The sequence below is a fragment of the Hyperolius riggenbachi genome, chromosome 6 (genome assembly GCF_040937935.1).
Source record: "Hyperolius riggenbachi isolate aHypRig1 chromosome 6, aHypRig1.pri, whole genome shotgun sequence".
NCBI classification, from domain to species: domain Eukaryota; kingdom Metazoa; phylum Chordata; class Amphibia; order Anura; family Hyperoliidae; genus Hyperolius; species Hyperolius riggenbachi.
Genome location: NC_090651.1, coordinates 344,844,127 through 344,864,330, shown reverse-complemented (window position 1 = coordinate 344,864,330; position 20,204 = coordinate 344,844,127). Strand labels below are relative to the sequence as shown.

Below are 20,204 nucleotides of genomic sequence, written 5' to 3'. Positions count from 1 at the left end.
ACTTTTTCAATTGCAGAATGCTGAAAATGTATTTTAACAGAAGATGGAAAATTATCTCCTTGGAGAAAACTTAGAAGAAAAATTAAATTCAACAAGGACCAAACGCTAAATTTTTACTCTAAACTCTAAATGTCTTACAAGCCTAGAACTGCCTTTTATCCTGTTATTTTATTGTACTGTTTTTCAAAAGCAGACACCGTGTATATATATATATATATATATATATATATATATATATTTATATATATATATATATATATATATATATTATATATATATATATATATATATATATATATATATATGCATTTTTTTATGTCCAGAAAGTAAAGTGTTTATAAGTAGGAAACCTGAAACCTACAAAAAAAATCTTTGGCTCCTCCTCCAAAGTAGTCCAGGTCCAGAAGTGCAGGTGAAGAGGAAGTGACTGATCACAATAGCGGTTTTAGTCCCGCCCACGTGGTGCTGCTCCCAGCCAGTAAACCTCCTCCCAGGTGATGCTGCTCCCGCCCTCTGGATTGGTACAGGGAGTGGGTCAAAGCAATACAATACAAAGCAAATAACAGGACAAAAAGTTGTTCCAAGACACATTGAAACATTCTTGTTATATAAATTGCAAAATTAAAATATCCTAGCATAAAACTGCATAAAGCTAGGATAGTTTTGAAATAGGTTTTATGACTGTCTGTGCACCTGCTGGAGTGTTTAACCTCAATCAATTGCTCTCTCTGATAACACTACAGAAAGTGGGGGGATTTCTACTATTGTATTGGAACTCAGGAAGCACTAAGGACCAGAGAGGTTAGAACACCACCGGATACTTTGACAATCACTGTCTGTGCTCAAGCTAGTGGGAAGGTTTTGACACTTCTCGATTTGTGAAAAAAGTTGAGGAAAATTTCTCCAAAGGGGGACACAGATAGCAACTGAACCAAACAGAGGTTCTACTTTAAAACCGGATTCGGGTAGGAAATTGCCTTAAAGGATGCCCGAAGTGACGTGATGAGATAGACATGTGTATGTACAGTGCCTAGCACACAAATAACTATGGTATGCTGTGCTCCTTTTTTTCTTTCTCTTCCTGAAAGAGTTAAATAACAGGTATGTAAGTGGCTGACTCAGTCCTGACTCAGACAGGAAGTGGCGACAGTGTGACCCTCACTGATAAGAAATTCCCCTTTTTATCTCTTTCTTGCACTCAAAAACCATTTTCTGCTAGGAAAGTGTTTTATAGTTGGAATTTCTTATCAGTGAGGGTCACACTGTAGTCACTTCCTGTCTGAGTCAGGACTGAGTCAGCCACTTACATTTAACTCTTTCAGGCAGAGAAAGAAAAAAAAAGGAACACAGCCTAGGTATTTGTGTGCTAGGTACTGTACATACACATGTCTATCTCATCATGTCACATGTCACTTCAGGTATCCTTTAAAGATAAATATTTATAGGATAGACTCACTATAGGCAACACCACTTACTCTTGAGGGGCTGCAATGGGGATATCATGAGAGTAATGAAACTCTGAACAGGATAAGTCCTTGCATAAAACATATACAGTGATCAGGATTTGCCACAATTTTGTACTATCAGATCAGAGATATGCAAATTGTTGGTTGTGTGACTGCAGGTGCATGCAGCACCAACAGCAATTTTTTTTTTACCTCCCAAGGTCAGGTACAGAGGAGGTAGGCGGAGTTAGCTGTGAGCTCAATGGGAAAGCCTAGCTGGTACCCACTCCCTTGTCCCCTCCGTATAGCATAGCTAAACAGCCTAGGCTAAGCATCACTAGGAGGGCAGGATTACAAACCAATTTACAGCAATATATAGATATAGGAAGTGTTTCTGATGCTTAAAGTGAAACTTAAGTCAACGGTAAAAAATGAGATTTACTCACCTGGGGCTTCCCTCAGCCCCCAGCAGCCGATCGGTGCCCTCGCAGCCCCGCTCTGACCCTGGAGCGTCAGAGCGGGGCTGCGAGGGCACCGATCGGCTGCTGGGGGCTGAGGGAAGCCCCAGGTGAGTAAATCTCATTTTTTTTTGTTGACTTAAGTTTCACTTTAAAGTGGATCCGAAATAAACTTTTTACTCATTGCATAATTGTGTTCCTTTCATATAGTTTATAGGGCATTCCTCAAGCCAAATCTTTTTTTTGTTTTGTTTTAATACTCTAATTCCCTATAACCTAAACAAGCCTCGCCCACAGCTTTTCACAGTGCCTTGGCACTGTAGCAAGGGCTTAAAGGGATACTGTAGGGGGGTCGAGGGAAAATGAGTTGAACTTACCCGGGGCTTCTAATGGTCCCCCGCAGACATCCTGTGCCCGCGTAGCCACTCATCGATGCTTCAACCCCACCTCCAGTTCACTTCTAGAATTTCAGACTTTAAAGTCTGAAAACCACTGCGCCTGCGTTGCCGTGTCCTCGCTCCCACTGACGTCACCAGGAGTGTATTGCACAAGCCCAGTATGGTCTGTGTCTGCGCAGTACGCTCCTGGTGCCATCAGCAAGAGCGAGGACACGGCAGCGCAGGCGCAGTGGTTTTCAGACTTTAAAGTCTGAAATGGCAGAAGTGAACCGGAGGCGGGGCCAGAGCATCAGTGAGTGGCTGCGCAGGCACAGGATGTCTGTGGGGGACCATTAGAAGCCCCGGGTAAGTTCAACTCATTTCCACCCGACCCCCCTACAGTATCCCTTTAAGGGAACTCAGTGTGGCCAAGAGGAGGAGGAGGTACAAAGAAAAGAACTCTGAAATATGCCATTTATCATGCAGAAGACTCTCAGTTCATTTAAATGCATGTTTTTACTGGGAGCCCAAATAGCGGCATTATAGATCCCATAAAGAATAAAAACGGATGTTTTATTTATGAGTAAAAAGAACATATTGTTCACTGGGAAACACAAAAGAAAAGTTACCACCACCTAAATGTGAAAATAAAACCCGTAAAGTGTTATTTTACTGTAAGCAGGTAAGCCAGGCACATCTGCACAGCGCTATCCGTCAACCAGTGCTGCCCCAGCAATAGAGGGCTGTTACTCATTCCTGCTCTGCCTCACTCACAGAAAAGCAAGACGTTTTGAATCAGGGCGATACCATTTATTGGCTAAGAAGAAGAAAAGCAGTAAGCTTTCAGCTATGAAGCCTTCCTCAGACTTATTCCTGTATACTGGCAACACTTATAATACAGCTTATATACACTGAACATTAAACAGGAGATACATTCTTCTGCAATAAAAGTCATTGGATGCCTTACTTACAACAACAAAGTCCTGAAAGAGGGACAAATGAGGAGGAAAGAGGGACAGAGGGACAGGGCTCCCAAAGAGGGACAGTTGGGATCTATGGAGGTCTCAGGGGCAGGAAGTGAGGCACTCGCTTTCCAACAGGGCTGCAGCCAGCAAACTAATCACTGAAAAGCTTCTACACTATCCAGAATTTAGATAAAAATAAATGTTGTAATCTAATCTAACAATGCATGCTGGGACCTTTAAATCCGCAGAGGCTGTGTGCGGCCCTGCCCAGCTTCTGCCTCGCTGTGGCCTCTTTTCCATGGACTGTTGATAGGCAGTGAAATGCCTCTCGAACTTTCACAAATGCTTGCTGCTGCCTGGACACTGCTTGATGCGGCCTGATAACTGCTCACTGCTGCTTGGTAACTGCTTACTGAGCACACAGTTCAACAGTGCGTGGAAAAGAGGCCTAAAGCTCAGCAACAGGACAAGCCCTTTTATCAAGAAATCTTTATTGAGCTTAGGCCTCTTTTCCTTGGACTGTTGAGCTGTGTGCTCAGCAGGAATGATCAATGAGATGCAAATGCTAACAAAATTCTGCAAATTTTTATGCAAATATATTCAGTTTGAAAATGGATCAATCAATTTAAACCCAGGTTTAAATTGATTGGTCCATTTTCAAACTGCATAGATCTGCATACAAATTTGCATACATTAGATAAATATCTTTTTGATCATCCCTAGTGCTCAGCAAGCAGTTACCAGGCAGCAGTGAGCAGTTACCAGGCAGCAGTGAGCAGTTACCAGGCAGCAGCAAGCAGTTACCAGGCAGCAGCAAGCAGTTACCAGGCAGCAGCAAGCAGTTACCAGGCAGCAGTTGTGAGAGTTTGAGAGGCATTTCACTGCCTACCAAAACTCCATGGAAAAGAATCTATCGATTCTAATTCAATCAACAAAGCGATCAACTTTATTGGGGAATCGACTTCAGTGACCCGCACACTATAAGCGATTCCTATGCGATTCATCTTCACTAATCGATCTGACCAATGTTGTGTCTCCATGCTCTGAATGCAAAAATCGATGGAATGACGTGAACAGTAGCCGATTCCTGTGTGATCCACCGATATCTTGCATCCTGCTCAATCGAGAAAGCTGGTCGATTCAACATATCAGCCACTTTTTATCGATTGGGAAATCGGGAACACACTCTATCCTCTCTGGATTCACTCTCGATTCAATAAAATGATCGAATCGAATGGTCGAACGTACTGCAAAATCGCTAGATGTATGGGCACCTTTACTGAACATACAATTTAGACAGTACGCTTTATTTAGGGCAGAAAAACATAGCAGGATACTTTTTAAAGGGACCCTGAACAAAGCTCAAAGATGGCATCTCGAAAGAATGAACCTCGCATGCGCAGAGCGCTCACAATGATGGGCACATGACTGTGACAAGAACGTGGACAGGCCGCACATGCGCAGAGTGTTCACAATGATGGGCACAAGACTGTGACAAGAACGTGGACAGGCCGCACATGCGCAGAGTGCTCACAATGATGGGCACAGGACTGTGACAAGAACGTGGACAGGCCGCACATGCGCAGAGTGCTCACAATGATGGGCACAAGACTGTGACAAGAACGTGGACAGGCCGCACATGCGCAGAGTGCTCACAATGATGGGCACAGGACTGTGACAAGAACGTGGACAGGCCGCACATGCGCAGAGTGCTCACAATGATAGGCACAGGACTGTGACAAGAACGTGGACAGGCCGCACATGCGCAGAGTGCTCACAATGATGGGCACAGGACTGTGACAAGAACGTGGACAGGCCGCACATGCGCAGAGTGCTCACAATGATGGGCACAGGACTGTGACAAGAACGTGGACAGGCCGCACATGCGCAGAGTGCTCACAATGATGGGCACAAGACTGTGACAAGAACGTGGACAGGCCGCACATGCGCTGAGTGCTCACAATGATGGGCACAGGACTGTGACAAGAACGTGGACAGGCCGCACATGCGCTGAGTGCTCACAATGATGGGCAAAGGAATGTGACAAGAACGTGGACAGGCCGCACATGCGCAGAGTGCTCACAATGATGGGCAAAGGAATGTGACAAGAACGTGGACAGGCTGCACATGCGCAGAGTGCTCACAATGATGGGCACAGGACTGTGACAAGAACGTGGACAGGCCGCACATGCGCAGAGTGCTCACAATGATGGGCACAGGACTGTGACAAGAACGTGGACAGGCTGCACATGCGCAGAGTGCTCACAATGATGGGCAAAGGAATGTGACAAGAACGTGGACAGGCCGCACATGCGCAGAGTGCTCACAATGATGGGCACAGGACTGTGACAAGAACGTGGACAGGCCGCACATGCACAGAGTGCTCACAAGGATGGGCACAGGACTGTGACAAGAACGTGGACAGGCCGCACATGCGCAGAGTGTTCACAATGATGGGCACAAGACTGTGACAAGAACGTGGACAGGCCGCACATGCGCAGAGTGCTCACAATGATGGGCACAGGACTGTGACAAGAACGTGGACAGGCCGCACATGCGCAGAGCGCTCACAATGATGGGCAAAGGAATGTGACAAGAACGTGGACAGGCCGCACATGCGCAGAGTGTTCACAATGATGGGCACAGGACTGTGATAAGAACGTGGACAGGCCGCACATGCGCAGAGCGCTCACAATGATGGGCAAAGGAATGTGACAAGAACGTGAACAGGCCGCACATGCGCAGAATGCTCACAATGATGGGCAAAGGAATGTGACAAGAACGTGGACAGGCCGCACATGCGCAGAGTGCTCACAATGATGGGCACAGGACTGTGACAAGAACGTGGACAGGCCGCACATGCGCAGAGTGCTCACAAGGATGGGCACAGGACTGTGACAAGAACGTGGACAGGCCGCACATGCGCAGAGTGCTCACAAGGATGGGCACAGGACTGTGACAAGAACGTGGACAGGCCGCACCTGTGCAGAGTGCTCTCAATGATGGGCACATGACTGTGACAAGAACGTGGACAGGCCGCACATGCGCAGTTGCGCACGACTCTTGGCCAGGTCGCGCAGCTTAAACGGGAACTGAAGAGAGAGGTATATGGAGACTGTCATGTTTATTTCCTTTTAGACAATACCAGTTGCCTGGCAGCCCTGCTGATCATCTGCCTCTAATACTATTAGCCATAGCCCCTGAACAAGCATGCAGCAGATCAGGTGTTTCAGTGGTTCAGACTTATAAGTCTGATCTGACAAGACTAGCTGCATGCTTGTTTCTGGTTTTAATCAGATACTACTGCAGAGAAATAGACCAGCAGGGCTGCCAGGCAACTGGTATTGATTAAAAGGAAATAAACATGACAGCCTCCATATACCTCTCTCTTCAGTTCCCCTTTAAGGAGCCACCAGCAAGAGATCAGAGGTGATCCAGAAGACGCCAACCGACCTCACGGGCTAAAGGGGCTGGAGAAAGCCTCAGGGAAGTACATTTTTGAGCTCTGTTCACGGTCCCCTTAAAGTGGATCCAAGATAAACTTTTACTCATCGCATAATTGTGTTCCTTTCATATAGTTTATAGGGCATTCCTCAAGCCAAATACTTTTTTTTGTTTTGTCTTTTGTTTTAATATTCTAATTCCCTATGAATTAAACAAGCCTCGCCCATAGATCCTCCAGCGCCTAGGCATTCTGAGACCAATGTAGCAAGGGATTATGGGAGCTCAGTCTGGGCAGGAGGAGGAGGAGTTTACTTGCCAGATATTTCAGAGGCAGAGGGGAGGAGAGGGGAGTGAAGTTTTCACAGGCTTGAGGGCTGGAGATGCAGAGCAGCTTGCCTGTGTAAAGTGACAAGCAGAACATGGCCGCTCTCATTGTATCACAAGAAATAATCATATACTGTTGAAGCTGTTTGCAGCTAGATTTGCTGTGTAAACTATTTTAACTTTAGATAAGATATATGAACAAGTTAGTTGTTATAGTTAGTTTTTCATCTCGGATCCGCTTTAAAGTCAATGGGACCCAATTAATAAAATAAGAAAAAAAAAAAAAAGCCAGATACTTACCTAAGGCGAGGGAAGGTGCTGGTATCTAATGAGCCTTCGCTCTTTTCTCCCGGTGCCCATTCCAGCACAGGATCCACCGTAGCAGTATTTGACTGAATTGGTCAAATACTGTTATTTCAAGTGCCCCCGAAGACGGGCCGCTCCATACTGCACACGCATGAGCGCCCTGTGCAGTATGGAGTCGCCTGTCTTCCGGAGCACTTGGCTCCCATAGACTTCTGCAGTCCCCCGCGGCACGGGAATGGAATGGAGGAACTGCGCTGCGACAAAGGCATCGGGAGAGGAGAGGAAAGGTTTATTAGGACCCAGAGCCTTCCCTCTCCTTAGGTAAGTATCTGTCTTTTTTTTTCTTTTTTAAATCCGATCCCATTGACTTTAAAGGGAACCGGAAGAGAAAGGTAGATGGAGGCTGCAATATCCATACCAGTTGCCTAGCAGCCCTGCTGATCTCTTTGGCTGCAATAGTGACTGAATGACACAACTGACAAGTATGCAGCTAATTTTGTCAGATTTTTGCCAGAAACATCTGATCTGCATGCTTGTTTAGGATTTGTGGCTAAAAGTATTAGAGCCACAGGATCAGAAGGACTGCCATGCAACTGGTATTGTTTAAAAGGAAATAAACATGTCAGCCTCCATATACCTCTCACTACAGTTGTCCTGAGCTCTGAAGTGTCTATTTTGGTTTGAAAAGTAAGGCCTCTTTTCCACGGACTTTTGATAGGCAGTAAAATGCCTCTCAAACTCTCCCAACTACTCACTTCTGCCTAGTAACTGCTTGTTGCTGCCTGGTAACTGCTCACTGCTGCCTGGTAACTACTTGCTGAACACACAGCTCAACAGTCCGTGGAAAAGAGGCCTAAAAGAGGAATCATTTCCTCCTGACACTGGAGAAACTCCACCTGACACAATTAGCAACAACACTAAGGCCACTTTTCCACGGAGTGTTGATAGCCAGTAAAATGCCTCTCAAACTCTCACAACTGCTTGCTGCTCCCTGGTAACTGCTTGTTGCAGTCTGGTAACTGCTCACTACTGCTTGCTGAGCACACAGTTCAACAGTCCGTGGAAAAGAGGCCTTACTGGGTTTTTCATTGTATAAAGTTTAAATCTGAATAACATTCTTTTCCTCCTCACACCTGATTTCTCAGATCCTCCATTGATCACTGATGTAAAGCACGCCCAGTCAACCATTGGGAGGTCAGCGATGTTGCGTTGCCAAGCTATGGCCGAGCCTGCAGCAGAGTTTGAGTGGTTTAAGGATGACAAGCGGTGAGTGCGACCCCTACAGGACATCTTAGCAATACTGCCTTCCCTGTTCTTCCCCTATAGATATGACTGGAGTTTTAATAGTACTTGCTGAACAGCAGCTGCTCAGTACAGCTGCCAAGTGGGGAATGGGCAGCCACAGCCACCATCTTTGTATAAATCTTTTCCAATGAGTGTTTTTTCAAAGAATAAGTAAATCCTGGCAATCCCTGAGAGCAGATGGACTAGTCCAAATTCTGATAAATCAGCCACTTTTGTATTACCTACAAACCCGGGTGGGTTTGTCAAATCATATTAGGACACAGAGGCATGTTCTGTATACAGTGACCTGCCTCTGTGTCCTTCCATTGTGCCTCCGCCCCCACCCCCTCCTTCCCGGGCTCTGCTGTCCCCCATTAAAAAAGGTGCCATGCTAGCGACAAGCAGATTGTCGCTAGCCTGCTATTTACCTCAGCTTGTCACTCACCGCCGCTCCCCCGCCTCTTGTATTACACGGCTACCCCGCCTGTATCCCTTCCCTCCCCGCCTCCGTAAGCTTCCTCCAATGGGTTAGGGTTAGGCACCACCAGGGGTCTTGGGTTAGGCACCACCATGCTGGGGTCTTAGCGTTAGGCACCATCAGGGGGGTCTTAGGGTAGGCACCATCAGGGGGTCTTAGGGTTAGGCGCCACCAGGGGGGTCTTAGAGGTAGGCACCACCGGGGGGGGGGGTCTTAGGGTTAGGCACCACCAGGGGGGTCTTAGGGTTAGGCACCACCAGGGGGGTCTTAGTGTTAGGCACCACCAGGAAGGTCTTAGAGTTAGGCACCACCAAGGGGTCTTAGGGCTAGGCACCACCGGGGAGGGGGGGGTGTCTTAGTGTTAGGCACCACCAGGAGAGTCTTAGGGTTAGGCACCACCTATTGAATCCCTTCACGCACAGTACACGGATTTTCAATCAACACGAAGTCTATTGAAAATCTGTGTCTGCCCACCACATCTCACCAACTATGTCATCCTCCACTACCACACACCACCGCACCATGCAGCGTGTAGGGGCAGCTGAGCTTCTCTCACTCGTCCGCGGCACGGTTCCCGCCGTCTGCTCCTTCCTCTCTCTTCACTGCCGAGTGTTGGGGTGTTTGTATGATGTGTGTTTATAGTAGGCAAACATGAGGAGACCGTGGCACATACCTTATGTGACCACTAGAGGCCTCTAGCATTTGTTACGTTACACAGGTGCCCCGGGAGTGAAGAGCGGAACTGCACCATGGACAGGTGAGAGTAGATTTGTCACTCATTGAGTTGTACGCTGCTGACGAGGACAGCAAACAGGCCAGGTACAAAGAGAACCCAGACATACAAAAAGCTGAAACTTCAGTCCAAAGAAAGCTTCAATCCCAATACAAAAGTTTGTATTCCAGTCACAGAGCTCAGCATTGTGTTCTTACAGTAATAATAGTGGTTGCAGCGGATAACGTTAAATGACATGTTCCTTCTTCCTTTCTGTTTCCTCCGGCCAATGACGGTGAAGCAGAGTGACTCAGGGGATGGAAGGAGTAAAGATCCAGACTGAGAGGACATGGTCTGTGCTCCTGTTTTCAAATGTCACCTCAAAGAATTATGCGAACTACACCTGCCTGGTCTCCAACAAGCTCGGCTCATATAACCGCAGCGTGCAACTACTCAGTAAGTAAAGTGTTTCCCTTATTCTTGGTGTCCAGTCACCTGAGCTCCTGTACTCATAGCAGTCAGGCCCGGATTTACGTCACAGGATCCTATAGGCACAAATGTCTTGGCACCTTAGACTCCGCCCTCCATTAACCTACAAACCACTGCCGAACCACACCGCTAGTGTGCTGCCTGGCTCAGCTTTCAATTCTTCCTTACTTCCCTTGCCCGTTATAGGTAGCTACAGGTGCCCCTTAGTATTAGGTAGCCAGAAGTACCCTCAATATTAAGTTGCATTGGGAAGTAGGGAAAAAGGCACTCAAGGATCAGCGTGAGATGCCTTTCTATCATCAGGCGCCTCTAGACAGGTGCCTACAGTGCCTTATGGTAAATAAATATGGGACACCTAATGGGCTGTAGAGAGAGTCAGACAAACGTACTGTACGTAAACCTAGGTTGAATATGCGGATAGAACTTCTTATACATGTGTTACATATGTATGCATTTAAAGGTATAAGTGATGGAGCAGAGTGGGCTGTAGATGCAGATAGCCACCCAGTATAACAAGTTAGAACTCTTTACTGAAGTAAACGTGCAGAGATATATCATACACACACCATTATGTAATGCAGCTTACTTAGAACATAGAGGAACACAGAGAGAATACAGGAAACCACAATGCCATAGAGATCTTCACGTCATTCTACAGACAGTGACATCTTGTGGTTGCTTTACTATACTGCAGTTTAAATAATAATGTTGTTAAATCTAGCAAAAAGTGCATTGGAATCTTTATGGAATCTTGTTATTTCTTTTTAACAAACCTGTAAACAGAAGTAGGGTGGGTGATCCAGACAGAGGCCTCCTAGATTCTCCTACATCCCACTGTCCCAGCGATCCTGATGTTTTTCCCTCCGCGCACAAGTCCTTCATTCTACTGGGCATGCGTGGACCTGACTGGCCCGTGCCTAGTCTGGGGGCATGGCCAGTAGATGACAGGGGGGACCCTGTGCTGGAAAGTTGGGCACTATGGAGGTCTTAGAAGCCCGTGGACTTCCAACTTTAACGACTTCACATCCAGACCTTGATTTCCCCTTATGGACCAGAGCAGTTTTGACATTTTAGCTATGTCCCTATTTAATCAGCAATAATGTTATCCCTACTTATAACAACTAAATGAAATAGGTTTTTTTCAAGAGTATCTAGGCTTTCATTGTATGTCATTTTTTTCCCTTGAACAATTTTGTTTTCTATGCATTTCTGAAATGATGCTACAGTGTGTATTTGTCACTATGAACTAAGAAAATAAAAGTATTTTTAATGATAAAAATCAATCTTATTGTCTCAGGGAACATATATTCCCTTTCACCAATTAGTGCTGCCGCAGATAGTGCCGAAGGTGTGCACGGGAGTAAGCCCAATCCTGTACAGCTAAGCTTAGATGAAGTCACAAAGGACGTAGATATACTGTGGTGGAAAAAGTGGTTAAGTATCTAGTCACCCCCTGAGGTGGTGTTTAAAAATGCTTGACTAAGAAGAGGGAGTCCTGTGGCTCCTGCAGAGGCTTCCAACACCTTTCTGACCCCCACTATTACTGCGTGAGGACCCCCCATGACCATGTGACTGTGTTCCTCTTCTTGCCCGGGTGTGGCCACACAGTGCTTGTGCAATTAAGTTCGCCTGCACAGTAAGCTGGTGAGCAGTTACTTGCTAATGTCCAGGCATGACTGTGCTCCTGCATGAAGTGGGGGGTGGTCTGGATCTTCCAGAGGGTCCCGGGCAGCCTCTAAAGGAGGACGCAGGAAACTTCTGGAGCATCCAGAGTCTTCCCTCTCCTTAGGTATTTGTTTGTTTTTATTATTGCAGCCTCGGGTTCATTTTAAAATAAAGCTAGTGCCACACATCACCTGACTGCTGACTGTAGCTACTGTTTCCCATCCCTGCCTGATGCCACCACCATTAGGCCTTGATCCTCTATGCCCCTTCTCACCCCACCTCTCCCACCTGTGATAGATATTGGCTTCAGTCTGAAGCTCCTCCGAGTTGCCAGAGATCATGATAATTGCTAACGCTACTTATAGCCCAATTAAACCCTGGCAGCAAGACCATTGGCAGGGTTTGCTCCCAACAGAAAGAGCCTAATAAAGCAGGGCATGACCGAGAGCCAGGATAGTGGGTAGCTTGGCGGAGGTGGCTGTGTCCGAGACACACAGCTGTGCTGATGATGCGTTACCGCTGTCTACAGGTCCACACTACAGGGACAACCCACTTCTGTTGGGAAAAAGCAATGCCTTCAATTAGTTCTACATATCGTTGGGATTCATGGCATGCGTATATTATTTCCAATTGCTTCCGATTACATGAATGCTCACCAAGATGACACAGGAATACCCAATCTAGTGTAATATTTTCATACAATGCGTAACTGTCAAAAAGCAGATACCGTATTTTTCAGACTATAAGATGCTCCGGACCATAAGACACACCTAGGTTTAGAGGATAAAAGCCAGGTAAATATATAAACCTGGTGCGGTCATGGTGCAGGAACATCATGTGGATCTTCTCCCTCCTATCCCCTCCCCCCAATTTTTTTGTCTCTCTTGTAGTCTTGAGTCCCCCTTGTGCCTCATCTGTCCCCCTTGTACATGTTGTGTCCCCCTCTGTCCTTCCTGTCTCCACCTCTGTCCACAAGTTCTTGTGGGATTTTTTCCAGGGGTCTTACCTAAGTAGAGGCTCTCAAGTATCTATTTTTTTCCATTTTATGTGCCTTCATGCACAAGCGCGGCCGTACTGCGCCTGCGTGATTATGCGGGAGCGACACGGCTGCGTCTGTGCATGAATAGGAGTGCGATCATGGTTTTCAGGAAAGTCCCAGGCAGTGGAGGTGGAAGCAAGGAGTAGGTTCAGCTAAGGTTCGCCACAGGTTTACTTTAAATCGCTCAATTACATTTTAGCAAGAGCGGAGTTTCCCTTTAACCAGAAACAACTGCTTTGTCCTCCGCCATCTTGAACACTTCAAGTGGGAGTTCCACTATAACAATATAAATAATGGAAAACGATTAGCACGGGCATGAAGCTCAGATAAAAGCCTGATAGCGCACATACATGTATGTCGCCCGCAGATAAATATGCGAGTAATCACCGTGGCGTTATCTGGAATTCTTATCATTATTATAATTGCCTCTGCCAGGTTGTGTCGTCTCCGCAGAGCGGCGGCGGCGTTTACTATCTCGGCGTATTCTTCCATTCTGCTCCAGTTACACCCCGGCACAGAGAAGACTGCTCTGATTGCGAGGACGCGTTTCCCGTCAGCTCCCAGCGCAGCGCCCGCCATATGTGCCTCTCCTCCGTCTTCTCCCCAACACAGATCAAACGGTTCCCCTCAGATTCTCGTTTTATTCACTCTTCATGCAGGGGATTTGTTACGCGGGTTTTTTAGGGGGAGACGAGACAGTAATGGAAAGCGAACGCGGCCCGGCGTTCCGTGAAAGACAATGACGCCGCTCCCATCACGCCACTCCTCGCGCCTTGTATAATGAAAGTCTGTCTTCTGGAATGGGAGAAACAAATTGCTAAAGCACAGAGGACCCGATTCACCAAATGCCATTGTTCTGTCATCATAAAACATACCTGTTACTGAACGGAGAGGGGATTGAAGCTCGACTCTGGGAACACATCGAAATATTCCAGCTGTTCATTCAAAAACAAAATGCTCAAATGTCACCTCCTTTTTTGTTTTTTATCTCTAAAGCAACAGTTTATAAAGGATCATACCAACCCTCAAAATGTCCATTGATGAACGTTTCAGACAACGATCATGATGTGTGTACAGTGGCCGCCGTTCAGTCTCGCTCAGGCATTTCTAAAGTCTACCTGAGAGGGGCTATATGTCAGTATTTATACTTACCTGGTGCTTCCTCCAGCCCCATGAGGTCCGTGGTCTCTCTCGGTGTCTTCTCCTGTGGCTCTGTTCAGTGGCAATCCATTCCAGTAGTCTGGCCAGTCGTGCCCTTTCAGCGCATGCACAGCTATGCCCCGCGCGCTTCCACCCCCAGGAGTGTTCTGCGCCTGCGCAGTACTATTGCACAGGCACAAAATGCTCCCGGCTGCAGTAGCGTGACAGAGTGCGCGTGTGGCCAAGCCACGCATACGCAGATGAGCGCAGCCGATCAGAATACCGAAGGGGATTACTACTGAATAGAACCACCAGAGAGGTCACCGAGAGAGCCCACGGACCTCATGAGCTGTAGGAAGCACCAGCTAAGTATAAATACTGGCATATAGCACGTCTCGGGTTCCTTTTAAAAAGGAACTCCAAAAACTCCAACCTAAACAAACATACTGTCATTAAGTTACATTAGTTATGTTAATTAAAATAGATAGGTAATATAATCTCTTACCCACCCTGTTCTAAAAGAACAGGCAAATGTTTGATTTCATGATGGCAGCCTTCTTTTTGGTTGTAATGAGGTGACAGGGAGCATGAGACACAGTTCCAACTGTCCTGTGTCCTGAGCACCTCTCCCAGTTGCTAGGCAACGTGAATAACAACATAGGAAATCCCATCATGCTCTGCACAGCATTAGGGAAAAAAAGCCCATGCTTTTTTTCTTTGATGGGAGGAGCGTAGCTAAAAATGCAGCTACAAATGATGCTTTGGTAAGAAAAACAAAGTTCTGATGCTGTGAAACTGTTAAAGAAACACCAAGCCTTTTCAGTTCTGCTGAGTAGATTTTTAGTCCGGAGGTTCACTTTAAGGATCTATTCTGTTGATCCTTAAAGTGAACCCGAGGTCAGAAGGATATGGAGGCTGCCATATTTATTTCCTTGTAAACAATGCCAGTTGTCTGGCAGCCCTGTTGATCTTCTGGTATAAGAAGTGTCTGAGTCAAAACCCTGGAACAAGCATATGGGTAATCCAGTAGAACCTGAGTCATCTGAGTCAGAGCACCTGATCTGCTGCATGCTTGTTCAGGCTCTGTGGCTAAATGTATCAGAGGCAGAGGATCAGGAGGACTCCCAGGCAACTGGTATTGTTTAAAAGGAAATAAATATGGCAGCCTCTGTATCCCTCTCACATCAGGCTCCCTTTAATGAGACTCAGAGATGAGTCTTACTACAGTGTTTTTTTTACTTACCCGGGGCTTCCTCCAGCCCCATAAGCATGGCTGTGTCTCTCGCTGTCCTCCTACGATGCCCCGGTAAGCGGCTCAGTGACGTCAGCGGCGGACCCTCTGCGCATGCGCAGACCTGCACAAGCGCAGAAGGCCTGGCTGACGACACTCAGTCAGACTGAGCCGTGTACCCGGGGGTTGACTGCAGGAGAACGGCAGTGCTGAGGACGAGGGACACACCCATGCTTATGGGGCTGGAGGAAGTCCCGGGTAAGTAAAAAACTGCAGTGAGACTCATCTCTGAGTCTCTTTAAAGGACAACTGTAATGAGAGCCATATGGAGGCTGTCATATTCTTTTAAGCAATACCAGTTGCCTGGCTGTCCTGCTGATCCTCTGCCTCTAATACTTTTAGCCATAGCCCCTGAACAAGCATCCAGCAGATCAGGTCTTTCTGACATTATTGTCTGATCTGACAAGATTAGCTGCATGCTGGTTTCAGGTGTGTCATTCAGACACTACTGTAGCCAAATAGACCAGAAGGACAGCCAGGCAATGGGTATTATAAAATCTCAAAACACTGCGCTGATATAAATTTACAGGGTGGTAAAACAATCGGTGGTGCGCTGCTATGAAATTCCTAAAAGTCCAATATTGTACAAATTAGCTGCGCTCATAAAAAGTCCCAACAGATATTTCTTATGTGCAGCTAGTATTCAGGTTTTGCTCTCCGCTTCCACTCAGGAATGGTAGCCGTGCCTGCCTCGGCAAGAAACCACCACCACACCCCACGCAGTGGCCACTCACCGCTATGTTATGACCCTCAGTCAAGTGGGTCTTCAGCGCCTATGGGGTCATCTGGCCGCCCCCTGCCTTTCACCGGAAACCTTCTCCCGAATTCCAAAACTGCTGTCTGTTGGTCTTTTAATCACCTCAAAAGAGACATACCAGAGCTCCCATAGCGTAAAATTGTAAAAAACTTTTAATTATAAAAAAAGAGATTGCACACTCACAAGCTAGGCTGAGGTTGTTCACATAGAGTTTTTTTGGGCTCCACCCCAAACGTTGGCCGCCGGGTTGGCTTGTTGCGCTGTGTTGCCTCCCACCGCTTGCCACGTCCGTCCCCACGCCTGCTAGTTTGTTGGCCGCGTGCGCTTGACCGGTTTCGTCGCTAAATGCGACTCCTCAGAAGCATGCGCGGCCCTGTATTAAAAGATATTTTATACCCTATGCGGAAAATCATCCCTCCTCCCTAACCCGGAAGTGACTTTACCCTTTATCCAATGCCTGTGCCATCCCAGGGCGGAAATGACCTCTCCGTTCCCCCGGCAACCACCAGACACTCTTCAGAGCCGAGTCCACCCCTACTCGACGTCAGAGCGGCCTGCCCTCAGCCATCTCAGCTCCGCCCCTTGAAGACAGCGCGTGTACGGCGCTCGGTCTCCATGGAAACTTAGAGCATCGCGTCCCGAGCAATCCCCGCCTTCTCCTCCTACGTCCATACTAATCACCCCACAACAGTTCCGCTCCGCCTCCAGCAACCAATCCGCTCAGCGCATTTGGTTACCCTGGAAACTGGAGCAAAACTGTACGTGGACCTTTTTTTTGGCATATTTGCTATGGGCTATTTGAAGTTAACTCAATTTGCAGAAAACATTGCGCATTTTATAAGCAGCCTCCCCGGATGCCAACCTGGGTACAGCTCTCACATTACCAACTACTACATTGTTACTAGACACACATATATCATATCTTTACAATGTCATCCTTTTTTCACAATACCATTGTTATTCCCTTATCAAAGTGACAACCAGGTCCAAATTTAAACTCGTGAATTAACGAAGCCAAAATTGGCTATATATACACACCCGCTCAAACCCCCCCCAACTCCCCCCACCCCTCCCTATAACTTTTAAAGTCACACACCCCAATGAACACCACTACTAAAGTGCCTTAAACCATCTGGACCTACTTGTCTCTTATCTTTAACCTTAATCATTAGTCAAAAAACACACGAGATCTATGTCTGCATTAAGTCCCCTTGGTTTCAATGTATTCAATAGATATATCCATTTAGTTTCTCTTTGTGATACTTCCTTGACCATATCCCCTCCCCTCCATGGTCTGCTCACCTTCTCCACTCCACAAAATGTAAGCAACGAGGGGTTACTATTATGTACCTCTTTAAAGTGGGCTGACAGCGTATGGCTCATCAGTCCCTTCTTTATATTTCTAAGGTGTTCTCCTATCCTTTCTTTCAGGGGTCTAGTAGTTCTTCCTACATATTGCAACCCACAGGGGCACCACGCCACATAGACCACATGTTTATCGTTGCAAGTAATGAAGTCCCTAATTTTGATATCTTTACCATTAGAGTGACCCCTAATCTGTGTAACCCTCCCAGACCTTGCCTCCCGGCACCCCTTGCAATCCCTGCAGGGGTGGAAGCCCGGGCGTTGCCACCCTTGGAACCTAGAAGGTTCCCTCTTTGGTTCCACACAACTGGGGGCCAGAATATTCCTCAGGTTTGGAGCCTTCCTATATATAAATCGGGGCCTAGATGGTAGGATTTTACTCAGTTCTGGATCCGATAACAATAGTTTCCAATGCTTATGTACAATATACTCCACTTCTTTATACTGACTATTGAATTCCGTTATGAATGCATGGTTATATACTTGATTATCTCCTTCCCTTTTCCTTTCCCTTTTTAACAATTCCCTTCTATCTATCCTTCCAACCCTCTCAATTTCTTGGTCCAAGAATCCTCCTTCATATCCTTTTTCTATAAACCTATCCCTAAGTATTCTCGATTGGGTTTCAAAATCCTCCATATTGCTACAGTTTCTTCTCATCCTTGTGAATTGTCCCCTAGGTACATTATTGATCCACCTGGGATGGTGCCCACTGTGAGTCGCAATATATCCATTTCTATCTGTTAGCTTGAAATGTGTTTTCACCCTTATAGTTTGTTCCACCACCATCATTTGAAGATCCAAGTAATTTATTTGTTGCTTATCGTGCTCAAATGTTAGCCTAATGTTTAGTGAATTTACATTAAGGTGTTCCATAAAACTCCTCAGTTCCCCTTCAGTGCCCCCCCACAAAATTATCAAATCATCGATATACCTTTTCCAGGTTATCACCCCTTTAGGTGCTTGTGCCAGTATCCCCTCCTCCCATCTACCCATGTAGAGGTTCGCTAGACTAGGTGCGAATCCCGCCCCCATAGCGCATCCTCTATGCTGTCTATAAAATTTATCCCCGTGCCAAAAATAATTCTTATTTACTGCAAATTCCAACACCTCCACAAGGAATTCTATCTGTTCAGGAGGTAGTTCTCCCTCTTTCTCAATATAGTATTTGACTGCCTCGATCCCCTTATCCTGAGGGATGCTAGTATAGAGAGACGCTACGTCTGCTGTTACTAGCCATGTACCCTCATTAATTTTCATTCCTTCCATTTCTTGAATTGCATGTTTTGTGTCCTTTATGACACAAGGCAACTTTTGGACCAAGGGCTGCAAAAATTGATCTAGGTATTGCCCCAATCGATGGGTTACTGACCCTATCCCACTCAATATTGGTCTTCCCGGAGGATTGGTTGCGTTCTTATGTACTTTAGGGACCTGGTAGATGACCGGGATTTTTGGGGCATTAGGGATCAAGAATCTAAACTCCGCATCTGTTAAGCATCCCATCTCCACTCCTCTTTTCAAGAGCTCTCTTAGTTGTCTCAAATAGTCCTGTGTGGGATCTCTCCTCAACTGTTCGTAGGTATCTCGATCTTGGACTAATCTATCTAATTCCTTCCTGTATTGCTCTTTGTTTAGAACCACCACTCCCCCTCCTTTGTCTGCCGGCCTAATCACCAGACCTTTAGTTTCCAGCAAATTTCTGGCCACCTGTTTAACCCCAGGGTATTTCTTCTCTGGGAGGTCCCTAATCTCATTACTTACCATTTTCTTAAATGCTCCAATCGCCTGAAAGCCCGTCTCCTGCGGATTGAATGTGGAATTGTTTTTGAGATTGGTATGTCTATACCTATTGGCTGAATTCTGAGTGGGTATACTGTTAGCTCTTATAGTAGGCCCCTCCCTCTTGAGAAAATATTTTTTAAGGTTAAGTTTTCTGGTGAATTTTTCTAGATCAATAAATGTAGCAAATTTGTTAATCCCCTTTTTTGGGGCAAACTTCAACCCTTGGTCCAATGTTACCAATTCTCTATTACTTAGGTGTACACCACTGAGATTAAATATTCCTTTTCCTTCTACTTTCTCCTTATTTTTTTGACACTCCCTTCTTCCTCCCCTTGTCCCCCTTCTGCTCCTCTTTTTCCAGGAAGGTAATTGGCATCCTCTTCCCAATCTGTTTGTTGGTACTTCCTCTCCTCTCCTAAAAAAGGCTCATAGTGGCTTTCCTGGTTTAAAGGGTCATACCGATTACTTAGAGGTATATTATACGCGGATCCTTGGTTCCCATCTGAATATTGATTAGGTACATTTGGATATTGATTTGGTACAGAATATGGCCTATTTGGTCCTCCCATGGGTCTTCCCCCCCGACCCCTACCATAAGCACCTCCATGTGGTCTCCATATGGGTCTCCCCTGCATTGGTGCAGGTCCCATAGGTTGGGGGCCCATCGGGTACACCATCCTGTAATTATCCTTTGGTATTCTACCAGTATTCCCTCCCCTCCCTCCTCCCCCCTGACCCCCTCTTCCCCTGTGTTCTACGTTGTGGCCCATCCCCTGTATATTTGCACCATGCGGTTGGGGAACATTCCCCACTCCCTGCGGATTATTTTCACCTTCCCCTGTCTTTTGTTGCTGTTGTAATTGCACTTTTTTCTTTATTT

The 20,204-nt window shown here is 46.4% G+C and overlaps 1 protein-coding gene and 1 long non-coding RNA gene across 3 annotated transcripts in view; one reads left to right on the top strand and one right to left on the bottom strand.

Moving 5' to 3' along the window:
* The window catches only part of IGLON5 (IgLON family member 5), a 677,528-nt gene that overhangs the window by 608,873 nt on the left and 48,451 nt on the right, over positions 1-20,204 (top strand). Inside the window, exons 6-7 of one of the 2 annotated variants that reach the window (XM_068241536.1) lie at positions 8,465-8,585; positions 10,095-10,249. In XM_068241536.1, coding sequence (XP_068097637.1) covers positions 8,465-8,585; positions 10,095-10,249 — 276 coding nt within the window. The remainder of the gene's footprint in view (positions 1-8,464; positions 8,586-10,094; positions 10,250-20,204) is intronic. The other variant, XM_068241537.1, reaches the window with a different exon arrangement.
* On the bottom strand, positions 13,614-14,732 carry LOC137521798 (uncharacterized). Its single transcript, XR_011022202.1, has 3 exons — positions 14,632-14,732; positions 13,862-13,921; positions 13,614-13,781 (listed from the first exon to the last, which is right to left on the bottom strand). It is a non-coding gene; the product is annotated as an uncharacterized lncRNA (long non-coding RNA).